The sequence below is a fragment of the Sphaeramia orbicularis genome, chromosome 3 (genome assembly GCF_902148855.1).
Source record: "Sphaeramia orbicularis chromosome 3, fSphaOr1.1, whole genome shotgun sequence".
NCBI classification, from domain to species: Eukaryota; Metazoa; Chordata; class Actinopteri; order Kurtiformes; family Apogonidae; genus Sphaeramia; species Sphaeramia orbicularis.
The window spans coordinates 43,252,794-43,272,567 of NC_043959.1; the positions used below are offsets into that span (position 1 = coordinate 43,252,794).

A 19,774-nucleotide genomic window follows, 5' to 3' on the forward strand; every position below is an offset into this window, starting at 1 on the left:
CCATCTGTGGAAGAATATGACACACAAAGATGTTTTTAGCATCCAGATGTATATTTTTCTCCGCTAGGAATTGCAAAACCTGCTTTTCAAGCATCTGGAGCTCTTCTGGACCAGCATCTTCCCTCACATTTCTGCTGTCTGCTACTGCTTTGGCATAAGAGCAGGGTTGAATGTTTAGGCTGGTTATAATAACATCTTCCGTTCGTGTGTATTTCTCCATGTTATAGATCTGTCTTTCAAGCTCATCCATTTTGTCCTTTTCTTTTACAATGCTTTTAAGTTGCTTAACTTCATCAAAAAGTGCCATTAAAGCTGACAGCTGCTTGTTGACTTTGGTCATCTCCTCCATCATGGAGCTTAGAGACTTACAAATTTCCTCGATGTTGTCTTCCATTTGTGGATTGTTTGCTTTCTTTGTAGGAGGCATTGTCAGCTTTTCCAATTGGTCTTTATTACCTTTCCTCAGTTTATCAGCACAGAAATGTGAACACTGTGTGCCTGCCAAGCTTTGCTCTCCTGATAACACACACAATAAAGCATAGCAGCTAAGTTAGCATGCTAGTATTAGCACACACGTTAAACTCATTAAAACTCAACATTAGCAAACTCAGAAGAATTCTTATAGGATATTACAAACACCAAGTTACAGGAGTTTTGCTTCCTTTAACTCATGAACTACCTAACTTTAATGAACTTTTATTGCCACAGCTCAGCTCTACAGCAGCTCTACTCCTAATAAGCACATGACCTCAGCTGACAAACTTAACCAAACACCACCAGGTTCAGCAAAACAACTAAAATAAAACTCACTGATAACATTTGTGCTAATGTTACCTTATCTTAAAAACTCCTTAATTTGTGGTTGTGGTTAAATCTCAACAGCTGGACAAGTCAAGCTAGCTAACTATAGGACTACAGCTGAAAATCCACCAAAACAGTTGTGTAAGATATAAATTTATATTAATGCTAACACTTACCAAACAAAACAGAATTTACAACATAAATGTCCACTTATACAGGAAATTCCCTTGATAATTTGAAAGATGACCTTATCTTATTTACTTAGCACTGGAGTTGCTAGATCAGCTGCAATAGAAATGAATGTGACGCCACTACACTCGATGTTGTAACTACGGGCCCCTCCATAACCCAGAAGTAGGTCCATGTTTCATCTGCCTTTTTTTTTTACAATGGGAGTCTATGGAAGTGTCGAGACTCTGTCATATCGAAGGCTCTGATTATATTCAAGTGAAAGTACCACCCACTTCTGTTGGGAGATTGATCTCCTGCATCAAGATCACAGGACTCTAACATCGTGGCAGAACCTGACAACCTCAAAAATTTAAGTTGTTATGGATGCTTTAGAACATTCCAGTGCGCTTTTGGTCCTATTTTTAATAATGTTTTTGTTTTGTTTGATAGTAGTTTCACTTAGTCACATTTACCTCTCTGCATTATTTGGTCAGTTGGTCTCTTTTCTTCCTGTTCAACTCCAATTCTGTCACTCTCCAGTGGAACACTACACAACCTCTAATTAGTTTTAACAATGAAAAAACTACTATATATGAAGTTAATTTTAGCCATTGTTTTAATATATGATATCAAAATACAATCTATGGAATAAAAGAATGGAATGTAAGACTCATAATTTGCATAAATCATCAGCGTATATTCCCTGGAAAACAACAATTGTGTTTGTAACTTTAGAATGAGCCATGTACATCTACAGAGGGAGTGTTTCTCTCCACAAATTCCATTATGTTATAAAGTCATATTTGTACAGACAGTATAGAATGGGAGTTTTTCCTCACCAGTGTCACCAAGTGTTAGCTCCTGGAGTATTCTGTTGGATTTCTGTAAACTGGTTTAAGAGTCTGGTTTAGACCAGCTCTGTATGTAAAGTGTCATGAGATAACTTTTGTAATGATGTAATGCTACATAAATACATTTGATTTGATTTAGAACAGACTTCTGTTTCTGGTTTTAAGCAGGTGGCATCGAAAGAAGGAAAGGTTATTAAAAAACCTGATCTAGATTTTTTTTTCTTTTAACTAGTTTCCTGGATCTAAATCTATAAACAATACCTGATGACCAACCAGAATCATAAGTGCATCCCACAGAAAACAAACCATTAAGCAGTCTGATGAAATAAACAGCATCTGAAACAGCTGTGGCAGGGGCAGAGGTATGATTGTTTTACTTCTGTTCAGGGAAAAGTAAAAGAATTACCTCTGAATCTTAGTGAACCAGAAAAAGGATGAAATCCTTGTATGTACCCACAGGTATTTGAGTAAATGGTTTCCAGCAATGAGTATGTGTAGCTTGGTGCCCTCGTGTGTCCAGAATTGCCTCTGCTGTGGGAGGGGACTGATACTCCACACAGTGAAGATAACCTGGTGATAAGCAGTTTAGTTACAGAAACAAACCTGAACATATTGGTTCTGCACCTTCCTCCGTCTGCTGTGCAGTAAGTGGTATTTCACTTTGCATTTAATATTTTGCAAGATTCAGTTTTTGTATTACGAGGAAATACTCAGAAATAATTGCACTCTAATAAAGTGAATCCTCTGCTGTTTAGTAAAGAAAAAATCATACAGAAAGAAAACTGCTGCAGTGCTGAACTTAGAGAACTGATTCCAGAAAATGAACAAGGAGACTAGTCCAAATAAAGCTAGATATTTAAAATTGTTCCTAATTAAACATACAAATGACTGTTTACATTTATGAGCACAAAATATTTTGGTTTTGTTCTTTTCCAAAAAAAGAGAAATAGGAGAGGGACATCAGTACACATACAAATGTACACACTGGCTCTGGTCAATCTGTAAATATGTACTTTTTTGAAAATATAGCCATTTTGACAACCCCTGCTTTAAGACAACAGTTTATCTGATACTCTGGAAAAAATACACAACAATTGTCAGACTGTTTTTATTTTACAACATAGTATCTACAGTATCTACAGATAAAACAGAACAGATTAGAGTGTTGTGTGTATTATGTCTTTGTGAACCTTTTCATGCAGGTCACTGGTTTTGAAGATGGACAGTGAATGGTGCAATGTGAAGCTCTCAGTCTACCCGTCCAGAGGACTTGTGGATGAAAAGTTCACTGTTCTGGTCCAGAAGGCCCCTCCTGGTTTCCAGATGACCATCCATGTCCTACACCAGTGTGAAGATGGAAACAGTTTGGAGGCATTTGCTCACTACACTGCTGACGCCTGTGGAACTGTCAACCGTATGATTCAATGCACTGAAACAGGGCAATCAATCATGAATGAATTATTCATCACATTGAATGTTTTTTTTTCTTTTGTTTCACAGTTTCAGAGGATCCCAGTATGGGTGGGACATACTCTGGTGTTGAACCAATGGGGTTAATCTGGAGCCTCAAACCAGTTCCAGGCAGCAAACCTGGGATCAGGTAGAACCACTAGACTGACACTACAGAGCAGATAAAAATCCAAACAATACTCAGTGTCTGACTCTTTCTCATAATCCCTCAGGTTGAGTAAGAAGAATGTCCAGACTCCAATGGAGTTCACCATCTCAGTGTACAAGGGTCACCAGACTGAGGGCTTTGTGGATCAGGTCCAGCTGGCCTGTGTGGTGGTGGAGCGCTGGTACATGGCACCAGGAGTCCGTAGGGTCCCCATCACAGAGGGGGGTCTCATTGGTGTCCTCTTCCTGCCCCCAGGTAAGTTCAGAGGGAAGGGAGACAATCAGTAAAGGCTTCAGGTGTTGTTTGGTCTTTTTAATGAGAGAAACTAAGGTTGCACAAAATTTCACTACTGATTCTAACCACATTAAATATAACACAGTTATGTGCAGGCTTTAGGGGTTGTTAGCTCTTTTTTTAAATAATGTTAATTGGGTTTTTTTCTTTTTAATAACACATACAACAAAATAATAAAACTAAACACCAGCTGGGAGTGGTAAAAAATAAATAAATAAATAAATAAAATAAAAAAAAATAAATAAATATATATATATATATATACATACATACACACACACACACACACACACACACACACACACACACACCTACACACATATACACATGCATTCTATATGTATGAGAGGTACAATTTACATTATGCCAGTGGTTCCCAACCTTTTTTGGCTCATGACCCTATTTTAACATCACACATTTCTGGCGACCCCAGACACTAAAAACGGAGAATTTTTTTTTTTTTTTGCTAAAATTAATTTATTTTTGATCATGTAATAGTTTGCTATACTATGTTGCAAATAAACATTAATTTTTGGTGACATTTAGTCTTTATAATGTATATTCTTACTGTGTAGATTACTGCACAAAGTGAGAATTTGATTTTCCTTGGTCAGGATATGTACAGTCAGTTCAGCTTGGATTTACAAGGCTGACAATTAATACTGAACAAACAATAACTCAAACGATGAATTATGAAAAAGCTGCAGCATCTTAAACTGACCACAATGAACATTTGACAGATAAACAGTACCACAGTGCTTCTGTTTCAGCTTCAGAGTTTGTCATGTCTTTTATGGATTGTGATTGTCTCTCTCAACTCACCATATATTTTTATTAGTAAGTTTTTATTTTATTTTTAGCAATTAGAAGAAATTTCAGGCGACCCCATTTGAATTCCAGGTGACCCCACATGGGGTCCCAACCCCAAGGTTGAAAAACACTGCATTATGTAGTATATGATACAATACAGTGGAAGCTGGATAGAAAGATAATTATTTTAATACAAATGCTCTTGTCATTATAGCAGATATGTTCATATTAATAAAGTCACAGAATGGTTTCCATACTCTTGCAAAGACATTGGTCTTGTGGTGCATGAGACAGGTCAGAAAGTCCAGGGGTATGAATTTCATTAATATATGCCATCCCAAAACTGAGGGGTTTTATCTGAAATCCTGTGCTGAAGAATATTTTTCCTAGCACAGAATGCCATAATGTTGTACAGTTTTTTCTGATATGCACCAGGTACACAGACACTAGGAACTCCCAGAAGGAGAGAAAGTTCAAGCTCCATTTTGAGAACTTTTTGTATTTCAAATAATACATCATACATAAGATCACCAATTTCTGTCCTACATTTAAGACAAACTGGAGAGACATCCTTTCTACATTTGTGAAGACGGCTTGGAGCAACATGTGCTCTGTGCAGTATCTTAAGCTGCAATGCTTTTGTTTGGTTACAAACTGAGATTTTCCTTGCATTATCTCAGATGTCCTCCCACATCTCCTCAGTTATTACAAAACCTAGTTCCTTCTCCCAGATTACCCCCAGTGTCCGAGCACCAGCATTTCAGCACTGCCTCAGACTGGCATAAAAGGTGACAATGGACGCTACTCCTGTTGTGTGACTTTTGAGTCAGTAAGCGGTGAGGTATCTTTCATGATATTATTTCTGACCTGAAAATACTGGAAATGACCATTTCTCAATATGCCATAGTTCTCTATAACTTAGTTGAAAGTCAAAAGAATAGGGCCATCAAAAAGATCACCCAAAGAGGAAATTCCTTTAGCTGACTTGCCCCTGAAAGCTGTATCCAGGATCCCTGGGAGAAGATTGGGTTTGTTGGCAATCAGAGTGAAGACTGATGTAAGCCCTGATCTACCTTCCATGTGTTGTGTATTTCTCCATGCCCTAAGAGTATTAATTGTAATCGGACTATTGTAAAGCTTCTGATGCACTTCAGTTTACCAATGAAAAGTAGATTTTTAAGAGGACAGTTAGATAGGGACTTCTCAATATCAAAGCAGACTGAGGAAGAATAATGTTGAATCCAATCAGCTATGTATCTTAAATGAGCACTTAATTGATATTTCTTAATGTCTGGGAGATCCAGCCCACCCATAGCACTTGGTAATTGTAGCACTGACATCCTAATTCATGCACTTTATTTACACCATATAAAAAAACTAAACCAACCGTTAAGTTTCTTCAATCTTTTATGATTGAATAAAACAGGAATCATTTGTATCAGATAGTGTGACGCACTGCCCTCAGTAATGTTAGCAATTTATGTTGTTTTGTTTTTGTTTACTTCCTGTTTTATTTTGGTGAGGGGTTTTGTTCGCTCGTGTCCACTGTGTCTGTCTTGACTGCGTAATCCCTGATTCCCTTGATTGTCTGCACCTGGGGCTCATTATCTCTTTACCTTTATATACCCTCCTCTCCTGGTGTCTGTTGTCAGTGCATCTTTCATGCCATGCTAAGATCTTCAACCTTCTCCTGTTCCTCTGTGTTGCCTCGTCTCACTCTTATTCTAAGTTTATTGGTACCACGATTGTGAAGATCTTTTTGTTAGTTTTTTGATTCCTTGTTTGAGAAGAACTTTTTGTTTATTTTTGATACCACAATTGTGAAGACCTTTTTGTTAGTTATGTTAAGATATTTTTGTTACTTGATTTTTTTGGAGTAAATAAATACTCTAAGTTCCTCTTGTCTCAGTCTCATGCACTTGGGTCCAGGCCTTGTGGATTCTTAACAGGATAGAGCAAGCATGGGAAGATATTCATTTTCAGAAGTGAAATTCTGCCCATCCATGATATAAGAAGATTGTTCCATCTCTCTAGATCTTGCTTAATTCTGCCAAATAGGGGATAAAAGTTGGATTGAAACATCTGACTAAATTTAGGTGTAATGCATATGTCTAAGTACAGGTACATCTCAAATAATTAGAATATCATGAAAAAGTTAAATATTTTTTGTCACTCATTTCAGAAAGTGAACCCTGTATATTATATAGGCTCATTAGACATGGAGTGAAATATTTCAAGCCTATATTTCTTGAAATTTTGATGATTATGGCTTACAGATAATGAAAACCCAAAATTCAGTGTCTCAGAAAATTAGAATATTACATAAGATATATATATATATATATACACACACACACACACACACACACACACACACACACACACACACACACATATATATATATATACATATATATATATATATATATATATATATATATATATATATATATATATATATATATATGAAAAGGATATTTCAAAGAGAAATGTCAGGCTTCTGAAAAGTATGTTAATTTCTATGTACTCAAGACTTGGTTGGGCCTCCTTTTACATGAATTACTGCATCAATGAGGTGTGGCATGGAAGAGATCAGCCTGTGGCACTGCTCAGGTGTGATGGAAGCCCAGGTTGCTTTGATAGCGGCCTTCAGGTCATCTACATTGTTGGGTCTGGTGTCTCTCATCTTTCTCTTGACAATACTTCATAGGTTCTCTATGGGGTTCAGGTCAGCCCAGTTTGCTGGTCAGTCAAGTACAGTAACACCATGGTCATTGAACCAGTTTTTGGTACCTTTGGCAGTATGGGCAGGTGCCAAGTCGACCAGTTGGTTGGTTGGTTGCAGCAGACCAACACTGGTTGCTATCAGTGTCGGTCTGTTGGTTGCATCCATTTCACAAGTTTCACTACTTGAACTGAGAGTCATTTCTTTATTAGAGGTGCAAATAATACTGTTCTTGCTTTGCTGATTCTTGCTTTTAAATCACCTTTTACTTTGCCTTGTTTGTCAATGATGCTCCAAAGGTAAGTGAAAGATTCCACTTCTTCCAGTGATGATTTATCCATTGTCACATGTTTACTTGATATTAAGAACTTTGGACATGTCTGAATGTATGCGTAGGCTGACACTCTTTGCAAGATGGTTCAGCCCATCTGTCATTGTTTGCATTTGTACATGTGTACGAGACAGTAGTGTAAGGTCGTCTGCAAAGGCTATGTCATTGAGTTGTTGCTGTAGTGTCCATTTTGTCTTCCTTTGGTTGTTTCCTTCATGACCCAATGAAGAGAAAAGGTGATAGTAGGTATCCTTGTGGTACTCATGTCTGTACATGGAAAGGTTGTGAAAGCTGTCCTTCATGAAAACTTTGCAATTTGTTCCCTGATAGATGGCCATTGCATGGTTGACTAGTTTCTCTGGTTTTCCATAGTGTGTCATGAGTTTCTGTAGCGCTTCCCTGTCTATGCTATCAAATGCTTTTTTGTAATTGATGAAGTTGACTAATACAGGTGAGTTCCCCTCTAGAGACTGTTCCATGATGATACGCAGGGTAGCTATTTGGTCAAAGCCAAAGATCGGTTCTTGCAAAATCCCACCCGATTGTCACAGATCTTATTGTCTGTTGCTTGTTTGATCCTCTCCTAGATAATTTCATTGGAAGAGTGTTATGCTGTAGGACAGAACTAGACAGAAACACATCAGATGCAACATGGTCTTTAACCCTTTAGCCTAACTAATGTAGTGAGTAGATGAAACATTTCTGAAACAACCATCAGTTTAACAAAGAGCAGAAAAAGCGGACTGTGTTTCAATGGAAAAAGGTCATATGATCTGATGAGTCCAGATTGGCCCTTCTTTAGAGAAGCAGATGAAGTGATTACCCATTATGCCTAGTGCCTACAGTACAACCCTGTGGGGGCAGTGTTGTGACCTTGTTTCAGTAGTTCAGGTCTAGGTTCAGCAACATTATGTGTCAGAAAAATGATGGAAATAAATGTTGTGACATTGCACACACTTACTGAAATGATGCAGCAGTGAATGTAATCGAAGCTAAAGGTGGTCCAGCAAAATGGGCAGAGTGTAAGACTTTTTTGACCAGGTTGTGTATTTTCTACACAGTGTTTTTGTTTTTTAAAATAGATAATCAAGTTTTTTTCTACTTATCACAGTATTTTTTATCTTAAATCAATTTATCATCATTATTTCTCTCTTTTTTTATTAATAACATAAAGATTTATTCCGTTTAATTTGATGTCTTTAATTTTGGCTGACTTCTTGCCTGTTGTCATGCAGGACCTGGACCATTTCCTGGTGTATTGGACCTGTGGGGAGGTGGAGTTGACTTACTGGAGACTCGTTCAGCTCTACTGGCTTCACACGGCTTTGCTTCCATGACCATCAACTATATGGATCCCTTCAGAAAAAATGAGGAGACCAGTGAAGCTGGGAAAATAGTGAACAATCAGTATTTTGAGGTAATTACAGTTAGCATCTAGGGATGCACCGATACCACTTTTTTCCAAACCAAGTACAAGTACTTACATTTGAGTACTTGCCGATACTGAGTACTGATATGAGTACTTAATAATCCCATTCCAGTTCTTAGTTCCTTTTGTAAATGTGCTTTATTGTCGTTGTCCTTAGTCTGACTGTAACAAGGTCCTGCTACTGACATTTAGTGTGTTGGAATGAGCGTTTCTCAGTTAATCAACCAGGGGGTGCCGCTCTTAATTAATTAACCATACTGGACAAATACCACGAAGAAAAGTAAAGTTTTTTTGAGTAGAAGAAAGTCAGTAATAACAAACATGGAGATGACAGAGGTAACATTAAAATGATACGAATATTGCAGTGTTTTCACTGGTAAGGTTTAAAAGCAAAGCTTCAGGAGGTAGGGAAAAGATAGATGTTTCGTTTTCACATCCGCTGGTGGCACGGTCCGCATTGCTCCATACCTCCATAGTATTATAAGTAGAATGGAAACTGGCCCAGTCCTGGGTAGTTGTCATAAATCTGTCAGTAGTTTTTCTCTAACTCACACAGTCGCTCTTTGAACAGATCCTCTACCTCCATGGTTCCCGCTGGTATTCTTCGTCTGGGTACGCATCCACGAGCACCTGGAAAACAGATGGAATGTACACAGAGGACGGACAGAATGTTCTGTCCATATCTGTCTGTGTCTTCAACGCTACTTGCAGTCAGCGTTACTTTTATCACCGTCATTTATTTTGAAAAATCTCCACACTCTTCACACTCCCCACACATTATTCCACCGTCGCATACCTGCTGCACTGAACTGTGAATGTCACACGGCCGTAAGTGGTATCGGTGCAGTTATGTCGGATTACTTTTACCAGTACGAGTACACACACTGAGTATTGGAGCCGATGCCCGATACTGGTGTCGGATCGGTGCATCCCTATTAGCATCCCATCATGTGTAATAAAACTCAGAATATACTACATATTATTCAGTATGTGATGTGTTGAAATAATAATTTAGTCAAAGAACTGACCCTCATTAAATATGAAAAGACAAGCTATTTATTTTGATTTGTCAATAAAACCTTAAAAACCACTTTAGAGTTTCATTCACCTATATAGTGATTCATCCACACTTTAATGGTTATGTCCTGGTGTTTTTTGTTTATTATATATATTCAGGTAAATTGAGCTTTGTTCATGTATAAAGTCAAGGTCATTAAACATGTTGATTCATCCACACTTTAATGCCCTCAGCTTATCAGTTACCTTTCTTATAATGTTTTCTGTGCTACTGGCTTCACACGGCTTTGCTTCCATGACCATCACCTACAGGGGTTGGACAAAATAATGGAAACACCTTAAAAAATCAACAAAATGTAATTTAATATGGTGTAGGTCCACCTTTTGCGGCAATTACAGCCTCAATTCTCCGAGGTATTGATTCATACAACTTGTGAATTGTTTCCAAAGGAATTTTAAGCCATTCTTCAGTTAGAATACCCTCCAACTCTTTTAGAGACGATGGCGGTGGAAATCGACATCTTACTTGAAGCTCTAAAACTGACCATAAATGCTCAATAATGTTGAGGTCTGGGGACTGTGCCGGCCATATGAGATGCTCAACTTCATTAGAATGTTCCTCATGCCATTCTTTAACAATTCTAGCTGTATGGATTGGGGCATTATCATCTTGAGGTGAAGGTGTTTCCATTATTTTGTCCAACCCCTGTATATGGACCCTTTCAGAAAAAACAGCAGAGACCAGTGAAGCTGGGAAAATAGTGAACAATCAGCATTTTGAGGTAATTTCAGTTAGCATCCAACCATGTGTAATAAAACTCAAACTATACTATATATTATTCAGTATGTGATGTGTTGAAATAATAATTTAGTCAAAGAACTGACCCTCATTAAATATGAAAAGACAAGCTGTTTATTCTGATTTGTCAATAAAACCTTAAAAACTGGTTTGGAGATTCATTCACCTATATAGTGATTCATCTACACTTAAATGCCCTCAGCTTATCAGTTACCTTTCTTATAATGTTCTTCTTGCAGACAGCCTTGAGAGTCCTGCAGCAGCATCCTCAGATCCTCAGTAGCAGCATTGGCATGTTGGGCCTTTCTTTTGGTGCCAGTGTGACTTTCAAGATGGCTGCTTACTCTGATGTTGTAAAAGTGAGGAACGCATGGATGAAATATTTATCATTGTCATTTGTTATTGATTTATCTAACTTATTGAAAGAATAGACTATAATGGAAAATGTCATGTTAATTGTTTTAATACCCGAAAAGTATTTCATATTTGATGCTACTTTTGTTCTTCAGCCTTGTCTATGCAGCCAGAAATATTTTGTGTTTTTTGCAGCTCAAGTGTGCAGTGTGTATTAGTGGAAGTCATGTGCAGCCAGTGGATGGATCTGTGGCAGACCTGATAGAATACTGTAAGAAGTAAGTCATCTGTGACTACTACTTTACAATAGCAGCAGTGGTGGATCTAGAAAATTTTACATGGGGTGGCAGTGGGGTGACAAGCGGTCTGGTTAGATTAGCATGGGAATGTCCTCAGTGCAGTACATGGAATCTCCATATACACTGCCCGGCCAAAGAAAAGTTGCACATGCAATATTTGACTGCACCACCTTTGGTTTTGATATTTAGCATTAATTTTTGATTATTGATGATGGAGAATCGGACTCCTGCATCAAATCTTCATCACATCCCAAATTAGAGTCTGGACGATATGGTGGCTAATCCATGTGTGTAAAAGATGTCTCATTCTCCCTGAACCATTCTGTCAGAAGTCTGATGACCGTGATCAATCCTGGCATTGTCCGGTCTTTATAGGTGAAGACACACCAACCTGATTTTCGGTGGTTGGACGTCATTGGGCAGTCTGGCGAGGTCGGTGACATGAGTCTGTTTGGTGTGTTCCGCGCGATCAGCCATCGTTAATGCAGTTGCCAGTCTTTTCAGCTGATTCAACATGTGTGATGGGCTACTACCAATCGTTCAGTTGGACCAATCTGATTGGTGGAGGGATAGCCCTTTACTAGTGAATCAGTGAACGAGAAGTTTACATGTAAAGCAATGCCATGGTACTTCACGGCCAAGGTACTTCACACGATTAAAGGCTGGACTCAAAGACAGCACAGAGGCACTACTCATGACTGCACAAGAACAGGCCCTGGACATCAGAGCAATAGAGGCCAGAGTCTACCACATCGGACTAGACCCAAGGTGTAGGTTGTGTAGAGAAGCCCCTGAGACAGTCCAGCACATCACAGCAGGGTGCAAGATGCTGGCAGGCAAGGCATACATGGAGCGCCATAACCAAGTAGCGGGCATAGTGTACAAGAACATCTTTACCGAGTATGAACTGGAGGTCCCAGGGTCAAGATGGAAGATGCCCCCGAAGGTGATAGAGAACAAACAAGCCAAGTTCCTGTGGGACTTCCAGATCCAGACCAACAAGATGGTGATGGCCAATCAGCCTGACATAGTGGTGGTGGATAAACATCAGAAGACGGTGGTAGTGATAGATGTAGCAATCTCAAGTGATAGCAACATCAGAAAGAAAGAACACGAGAAGCTCAAGAAACACCAAGGGCTGAAAGAGGAGATGGAGAAAATGTTTGGTGTGAAGGCAACAGTGGTACCAGTAGTGACCGGGAATAGATAGGGAACGGATACAAGGAACAACATCAGAGATCTGTGTCCAAAAGAGTGCAGTCCTAGGAACAGCTAAGATCCTACACAGAACCTCAGGCTCCCAGGCCTGAAGGACCTGAGCCTAAAGGGGAGGAAAAAAATAAATTAAATAAATAAATAAATAAACAAATAAACAAATAAACAAATAAATGTGTGTATATATATATATATATATATATATATATATATATATATATATATATATATATATATATATATATATATATATATATATACATACAGTACAGGCCAAAAGTTTGGACACACCTTCTCATTCTTCGCATTTTCTTTATTTTCATGACTATTTACATTGTAGATTCTCACTGAAGGCATCAAAACTATGAATGAACACATGTGGAATTATGTACTTAACAAAAAAGTGTGAAATAACTGAAAACATCTCTTATATTCTAGTTTCTTCAAAGTAGCCACCCTTAGCTCTGATGACTGCCTTGCACACCCTTGGCATTCTCTTGATGAGCATCAAGAGGTAGTCACCTGAAATGGTTTTCACTTCATAGCTGTGCCTTGTCAGGGTTACTTAGTGGAATTTCTTGCCTTATTGATGGGGTTGGGACCATCAGTTGTGTTGTGCAGAAGTCAGGTTGATGCACAGCTGACAGCCCTATTGGACAACTGCTAGAATGCATATTATGGCGAGAACCAATCAGCTAAGTAAAGACAAACGAGTGGCCATCATTACTTTAAGAAATGAAGGTCAGTCAGTCTAGAAAATTTCAAAAACTTTGAATGTGTCCCCAAGTGCAGTCGCAAAAACCATCAAGCGCTCCAACGAAACTGGCTCACATGAGGACCGCCCCAGGAAAGGAAGACCAAGAGTCACCTCTGATGCTGAAGATAAGTTCATCTGAGTCACCAGCCTCAGAAATCGCAAATTAACAGCAGCTCAGATTAGAGACCAGATGAATACCACACAGAGCTCTAGCAGCAGACACATCTCTACAACAACTGTTAAGAGGAGACTGCGTGAATCAGGCCTTCATGGTCAAATAGCTGCTAGGAAACCACTGCTCAGGAGAGGCAACAAACACAAGAGATTTATTTGGGCCAAGAAACCCAAGGAATGGACATTAGACCAGTGGAAATCTGTGCTTTGGTCTGATGAGTCCACATTTGAGATCTCTGGATCCAACCGCCATGTCTTTGTGCGACGCAGAAAAGGTGAACGGATGGATGCTACATGCCTGGTTCCCACCGTAAAGCATGGAGGGGGAGGTGTGATGGTGTGGGGGTGCTTTGCTGGTGACGCTGTTGGGGATTTATTCAAGATTGAAGGCAACCTGAATCAGCATGGCCACCACAGCATCCTGAAGTGACATGCCATTCCATCCGGTTTGTGTTTAGTTGGACCATCATTTATGTTTCAACAGGACAATGACCCCAAACACACCTCCAGGCTGTGTGAGGGATATTTGACCAAGAAGGAGAGTGATGGAGTGCTGCGCCAGATGACCTGGCCTCCACAGTCACCGGACCTGAACCCAATCGAGATGGTTTGGGGTGAGCTGGACCGCAGAGTGAAGGCAAAAGGGCCAACAAGTGCTAAGCATCTCTGGGAACTTCTTCAAGACTGTTAGGAAACCATTTCAGGTGACTACCTCTTGAAGCTCATCAAGAGAATGCCAAGAGTGTGCAAAACAGTCATCAGAGCTAAGGGTGGCTACTTTGAAGAAACTAGAATATAAGAGATGTTTTCAGTTATTTCACACTTTTTTGTTAAGTACATAATTCCACATGTGTTCATTCATAGTTTTGATGCCTTCAGTGAGAATCTACAATGTAAATAGTCATGAAAATGAAGAAAATGCAAAGAATGAGAAGGTGTGTCCAAACTTTTGGCCTGTACTGTATATATATCTATATATATATCTATCTATATCTATATCTATATCTATATCTATATCTATATATATATATATATATATATATATATATATAAAGGTAAAAACCTTAAAGTATCTTGGCCTGAATTCAGTTTTCTGCTCCCTCTGAAGCCTCGACTGCTCAGCCAGCTTGACAAACTGTAAAATCTCAAATGTAATGATTTTATTTTTTAGGTAATGATTGAGACCTGCCTTTTTGTGTCTGATGTATGATTTTGTTTAAACAGATTAATGTTCCCAAAGGTAATATATTCATAATCTTCAGTTCTAGAGGGGCCATGACTTCATCTGATTTTATAATTTGTATTAACTGATTATCTTGAAGTACTCAGCTGGTGTGCTGCAGGTTTTCCTGTAGTGACTAAATCCAATAAAATACTAACTCTATTTACTCTTGAATCAGAAATGCTTCAAAGATTCGTGTCGACACAGACAACCAGGTGATCACCAGAGACTTGCTGCTGCCCATCCCCACTGATCCCACCATGAAAGTAGATGTGAGTCACAGTGATTATTTTTCATCAGAGCAGAGGGGAAGAATAACACGAGTAACATCCACAGATGAGATGCATAAAGCTGAGAGAGTCTGTTTGTCTCTGAGCAGGTTGGTCGTGTGCAGTGCCCTCTGCTGCTGATTGTGGGTGAGGATGATCAGAACTGGCCAGTGTCCGAGTCTGCACAGGATGTGAGTTCACTGATGTCATGACAAAATCCTCCTGTGAAATTCTCTATATCAGGTCACTTATATTTATACTCACAATAACACATTTTACAGAGCTGGGGTGATAAAACCTCCTCTGGTGCGTCATTCCTGAGAACAGATTTTATTTCTTTATTTTGAATGTATTGTATTATACTTAAATGTGCTACTTTTTTATATTTAAAGGTGTAATGTAAGATTTTCATTTCCTTCCTATATTTGGTGGTCTTCCTTGTGTTTTGTTGTGTTTGGAATGTTGCTAAAGGTCAATATTTAGGCTCTGAGTGTGTATCTAAAGCCAGTAACAGAGCAGCGCTGAGTGAAGAGGTGGGACTCTATTGTTATATGACTGTCTCCTCTTTCTGCTGTGATCTCAGTCTGCTGTGGGTTTGTGACTCTGAGACAAATAACACATGACTACAGAATTCTCTGTAGTGGTTTCTACTACATTCACTGTGACCCGTCCAACTCTGTTATATGAATATATGACCTTATTCACTTATGAAACAATTAGAACCTAAGTTTAATTTCTCTGTGTCGTGGCTTTGTTCTGGCTGTCACTGTTCTCCCTTCATTCATTATGAACCCACTTTGCTACTACTGCCCTTGCTGGTACGAGGGTCCAACTTTGGATCACAGGTTTATTAATTGGAAATCTTGCATATTATGACTTTTAAGACCATAGAATGATCAGATACTTCAGCTAAATGGACTACAGACATCCAATTTAATAAAATAAGATATATAGATAAATGCCTGCCAGTGTCGACCGCAGGTCATGGGCCCTAGAGTTAGTCCATATATTAGGTGAGTTGGATAATAATTCATACTCTATCTAATCATGGATGGATCATGGGTGACATAATACACTGATTAATGAGAAAAAGATGAATTGGTGAAATTGTTTTTCGGTGCAGGAAGCCCACCAGAGGCTTGAGTGCAGCATGAATTGTTACCCCAAGCCAATAGCGTTGGCTCGGTGTATACTTACGACTACCAATGAGATGCTGAAAAGTCTTGAAGATACAATCATGAGAAAAATACATACCTTTGAATTCTATGCTTTTATGTATCTTAAGTGATTTAACTTCAGTGTAAAACAGCATGCATCAGATTCCACTATGCCATCATTAATTTAACAAAAATGAAGCCAAGATGGAGAGACTGTCTGTGAAACAGTACATACACCCTTAATGCTTCTATAGGAAATAAGAGCAGTAGCAGCTTGGTACTGCTAATCAAGTTCCCTTTATTTATCAGTTTGCAGCTCTATAAAGGCAGATTGTGTAGCGGTTTGCTGGTCTGGGGCAAGTGTTACTAGTACCCATCAGTCTGGTAATGGGTGTAACGTATAGTATCATGGTGCAGTGGGAAAGATATTTCTCAAGTAGAAAATGTTCAAGACAGGTTCTTGTCTTCTCAACAAATTCGCTACCAAGTCAGACTGTGCAGTGCTCAGAGTTACTGGAAAAAACCCAAAGCTACATTCCACCCCAACAGGCTTCAGTTAACATGTTAATATTAAAGTTCTTGGTGATAAAACTAGAAGCCTGAGCAAAAATGGCTTGTCTTGTTCGGAAGTGATCCAAGAAAAAAGCCTCTTCTGTCTAATCGGAACATGGCAGCATGGCTTAGTTTTTCCAAAGGTGCATCTTGACCTTAGATTTATAGAGTTTTATAACCTGGTGAGGACCACATTATTTCTTATCATGTTCCAATTGAGATCCCTGGTTTTAACATGAAATGTCCCCAGTTAACCATGGCTTGCTACAAATTAACTGAGTCACCTCTGCACCAAAACAGGAAGGGAGACACTGTAGTTATTGAACAACTCCAAATAATTGTTTTCTTCTTCTGAAGTAGCAGAAGATCCATACAGTGAAGGAAAAATGTTTTTGGGCACTCCATGCATTTGTGATATATTGCATTAAGAATCACTCTTAAGTCATTAAACTCTGCCAAGTATTGTGCTGTTCTCCAAAATGTTCCCTTCTGCATGTGCATTATTCCATTGAGGTCAAAACTCAGCAAGATAACACATTTGCATTTGTCTGTCTGATGCAGTCACACCTTTTAAAACACACACAAACAAGTTTTTCTGTAAATATTTCATGACAGTGTTTGAGATGTAAAATTTTAAGGGTGTCTGAAAACATTTTTCCACTACTGTAGATCTATGTGGCTTTAGTAGTAATACTCTTGATACCCTACACTACACCCAATATAACCTCTGATCGTCATGACATAAGGACATGCATCACACACAGAACATCTACAAAGCAACCCTCCTAGAGAAGTGGCGAAGCTAGTAAAACATAGAATTCAAAAAGGCTGTACTTTCTTTCTCTCATGACTATACAATAATACAGACTATGACCTGTCTATAACCCCCTAATGTGTGCAAGAAGGGCTAATGTTATATGCAAGTTATAACACTACAGTTATTTATAGACCTTCTCATTCAGGTTATCAAACTTGTTTTACACTCTTTCTCCAACAATCATCATGATATACAGTTAGTTAAACGTTTGTACAGTTATACCTATTTGGTTCTTTGTTTTTCATGTCTGTCTGATCAGCTTGATATGGGCTGTTCTATTGAAGCCTTTTTGTTTATTAAACCTGTATTTGTCAGATAAAAGAAATGATGGAGCGTGCAGGAAACAGCCACCTACTGACCATTTTGTCGTACCCAAATACTGGCCATCTGATTGAACCTCCGTACTCTGGACACGTTCTTGTCAGCACTGTAACATACACAGTCGGACCGGGTAAGATCTGACCCTAGTTTGTCATTGAATGCATAACTGTGGAGCTCAGACATATTACTGCTTGCTGAGGGTTAGTCTCTGTGTTTTGTGCAGTGATGAGTCTGTGGGGTGGAGAGATGGTGGCTCACTGTCGTGCTCAAGAAGACGCTTGGAGGAAAATTCTGGTGTTCCTAATGGAGAATCTGTTTGTTCATAACTCTGCTAACACCTCTGAATAACAGATTGTGTCCAGAAAGAGCGTCACATTTTTAGGGACCTTTCAGACCTAGGTTTTAAATATAAAGGGTACCTATATTGAATTTCATTGCTACTTGGTAGTTCTTCTTGGTTCAACTGGACTGGTTTAGCTCTTTTTGAAAATGTTTCATTTCTCATCCAAGAGACTTCTTCAGTTCTACTAACTGGTGGGAGAAACTGGACTTCTCAGCTTGCAGGGGTGTGGTCTGTGTGGGTGTTACCAGGGGCGCCACTAGCAATTGTGGGCCCCATGAAAGGTAAACATTAAGGACCCTTCATAAAATTCAATATCTTATTGATCTGTCAGAGCAGGGGGGTGGGGGGTGGGGTGGGGGTACAATTCCGATGGAATTGATCAATTGGAACCGGTTCTAAGTCGGAATTGGTTTTAAAGTCCCACCTCTACTGCTGACAGGTCACACATGCACACTGAGGCAGCGAGAGAGAGAGGTGGATTGCGTTGCTCAGTGAGGGGGGTATGAAATTACTTGATTAGTACACTGTTTTAATGACACACTGGGTTTCTCCACTCATCCAAAAGAAGGACACCCACCTCAGGAGGGCTATTACCTCCAAAGACAGGCTTTCGGTGTTGCTCCATTTTCTTGCAACAGGTGTGTCTCTCACTGTAGTTGTTGCAGTTGTATTTCCGTGATTACGTGCTGCGTAGTGATGTAAAAGCGCACAACTGGGAAGAAAATTTCTGACATGTCAGAAAGTCCAGCGATCATCCGATTTCTGACCACGCAGGTGCTGTGAACAGTTATGACCCTCTGCACACTGCATGATAGAGACGCACAACAAAGCTGACACTCAGCCTGATTTGAAAAGGGTCGTACAGGATGAAATCATGTCAAATTCAGACCGAAAACCACACAGTGTGTTCCCGGCTTTAGGGTCGTAAGGGGGGTGTGTCCCAGTGGGTATTGTGTATGAGTTTCAGGGTCATTGACCAAATGGGTGGGTCACTGTCCATATCTTTCAGGGAGGTTTGTTTAGTTTGAGGTGAGTCCAGGTGTGGAAGGTTGTTGGTTGATAACTGTTTGAGAATGTTATTTAAAATGGTGTTATAAATTTTTGATAAGTAGTGTCTCAGACCACCACCTCTGTTCAGGGAAGGATTTTCCACTTTCACACAATGGCTCCTTTGACTCCTCTCTCAAATCATTTGTCTTCACTAAGCCAGTCCAGTTGGACTGTGACCAGCTACCGAGAAGAATGATGACCTGGGCAAATAAGATTCTACACAGACATTTTCATTGCTAGCTCTTTCAAAAATCACATATAATACTAAACAGTTCTGTCAGGTAAATTACGTTAGCCTGTGGTCAAGTACACGTGAATACTAAGTTGCTGCTCCATCAGTCAAACATGGTATTCAAGTATATCCTGTGGCAGGCCCACCTACTTGTAGAGCGAGAAAT

General features: G+C 39.2%; 1 protein-coding gene across 1 annotated transcript; it reads left to right on the forward strand.

The window, feature by feature from the left end:
* Positions 1-3,041: 3,041 nt before the first annotated feature.
* Positions 3,042-18,331, forward strand: LOC115417194 (acyl-coenzyme A thioesterase 3-like). The gene is made up of 10 exons (XM_030131201.1): positions 3,042-3,237; positions 3,324-3,423; positions 3,506-3,696; positions 8,837-9,018; positions 11,086-11,205; positions 11,396-11,478; positions 15,046-15,139; positions 15,247-15,327; positions 17,978-18,113; positions 18,207-18,331. The coding sequence occupies exons 1-10, from the start codon at positions 3,042-3,044 to the stop codon at positions 18,329-18,331; spliced, it is 1,308 nt and encodes a 435-aa protein (XP_029987061.1).
* The last annotated feature ends 1,443 nt before the right edge of the window (positions 18,332-19,774 follow it).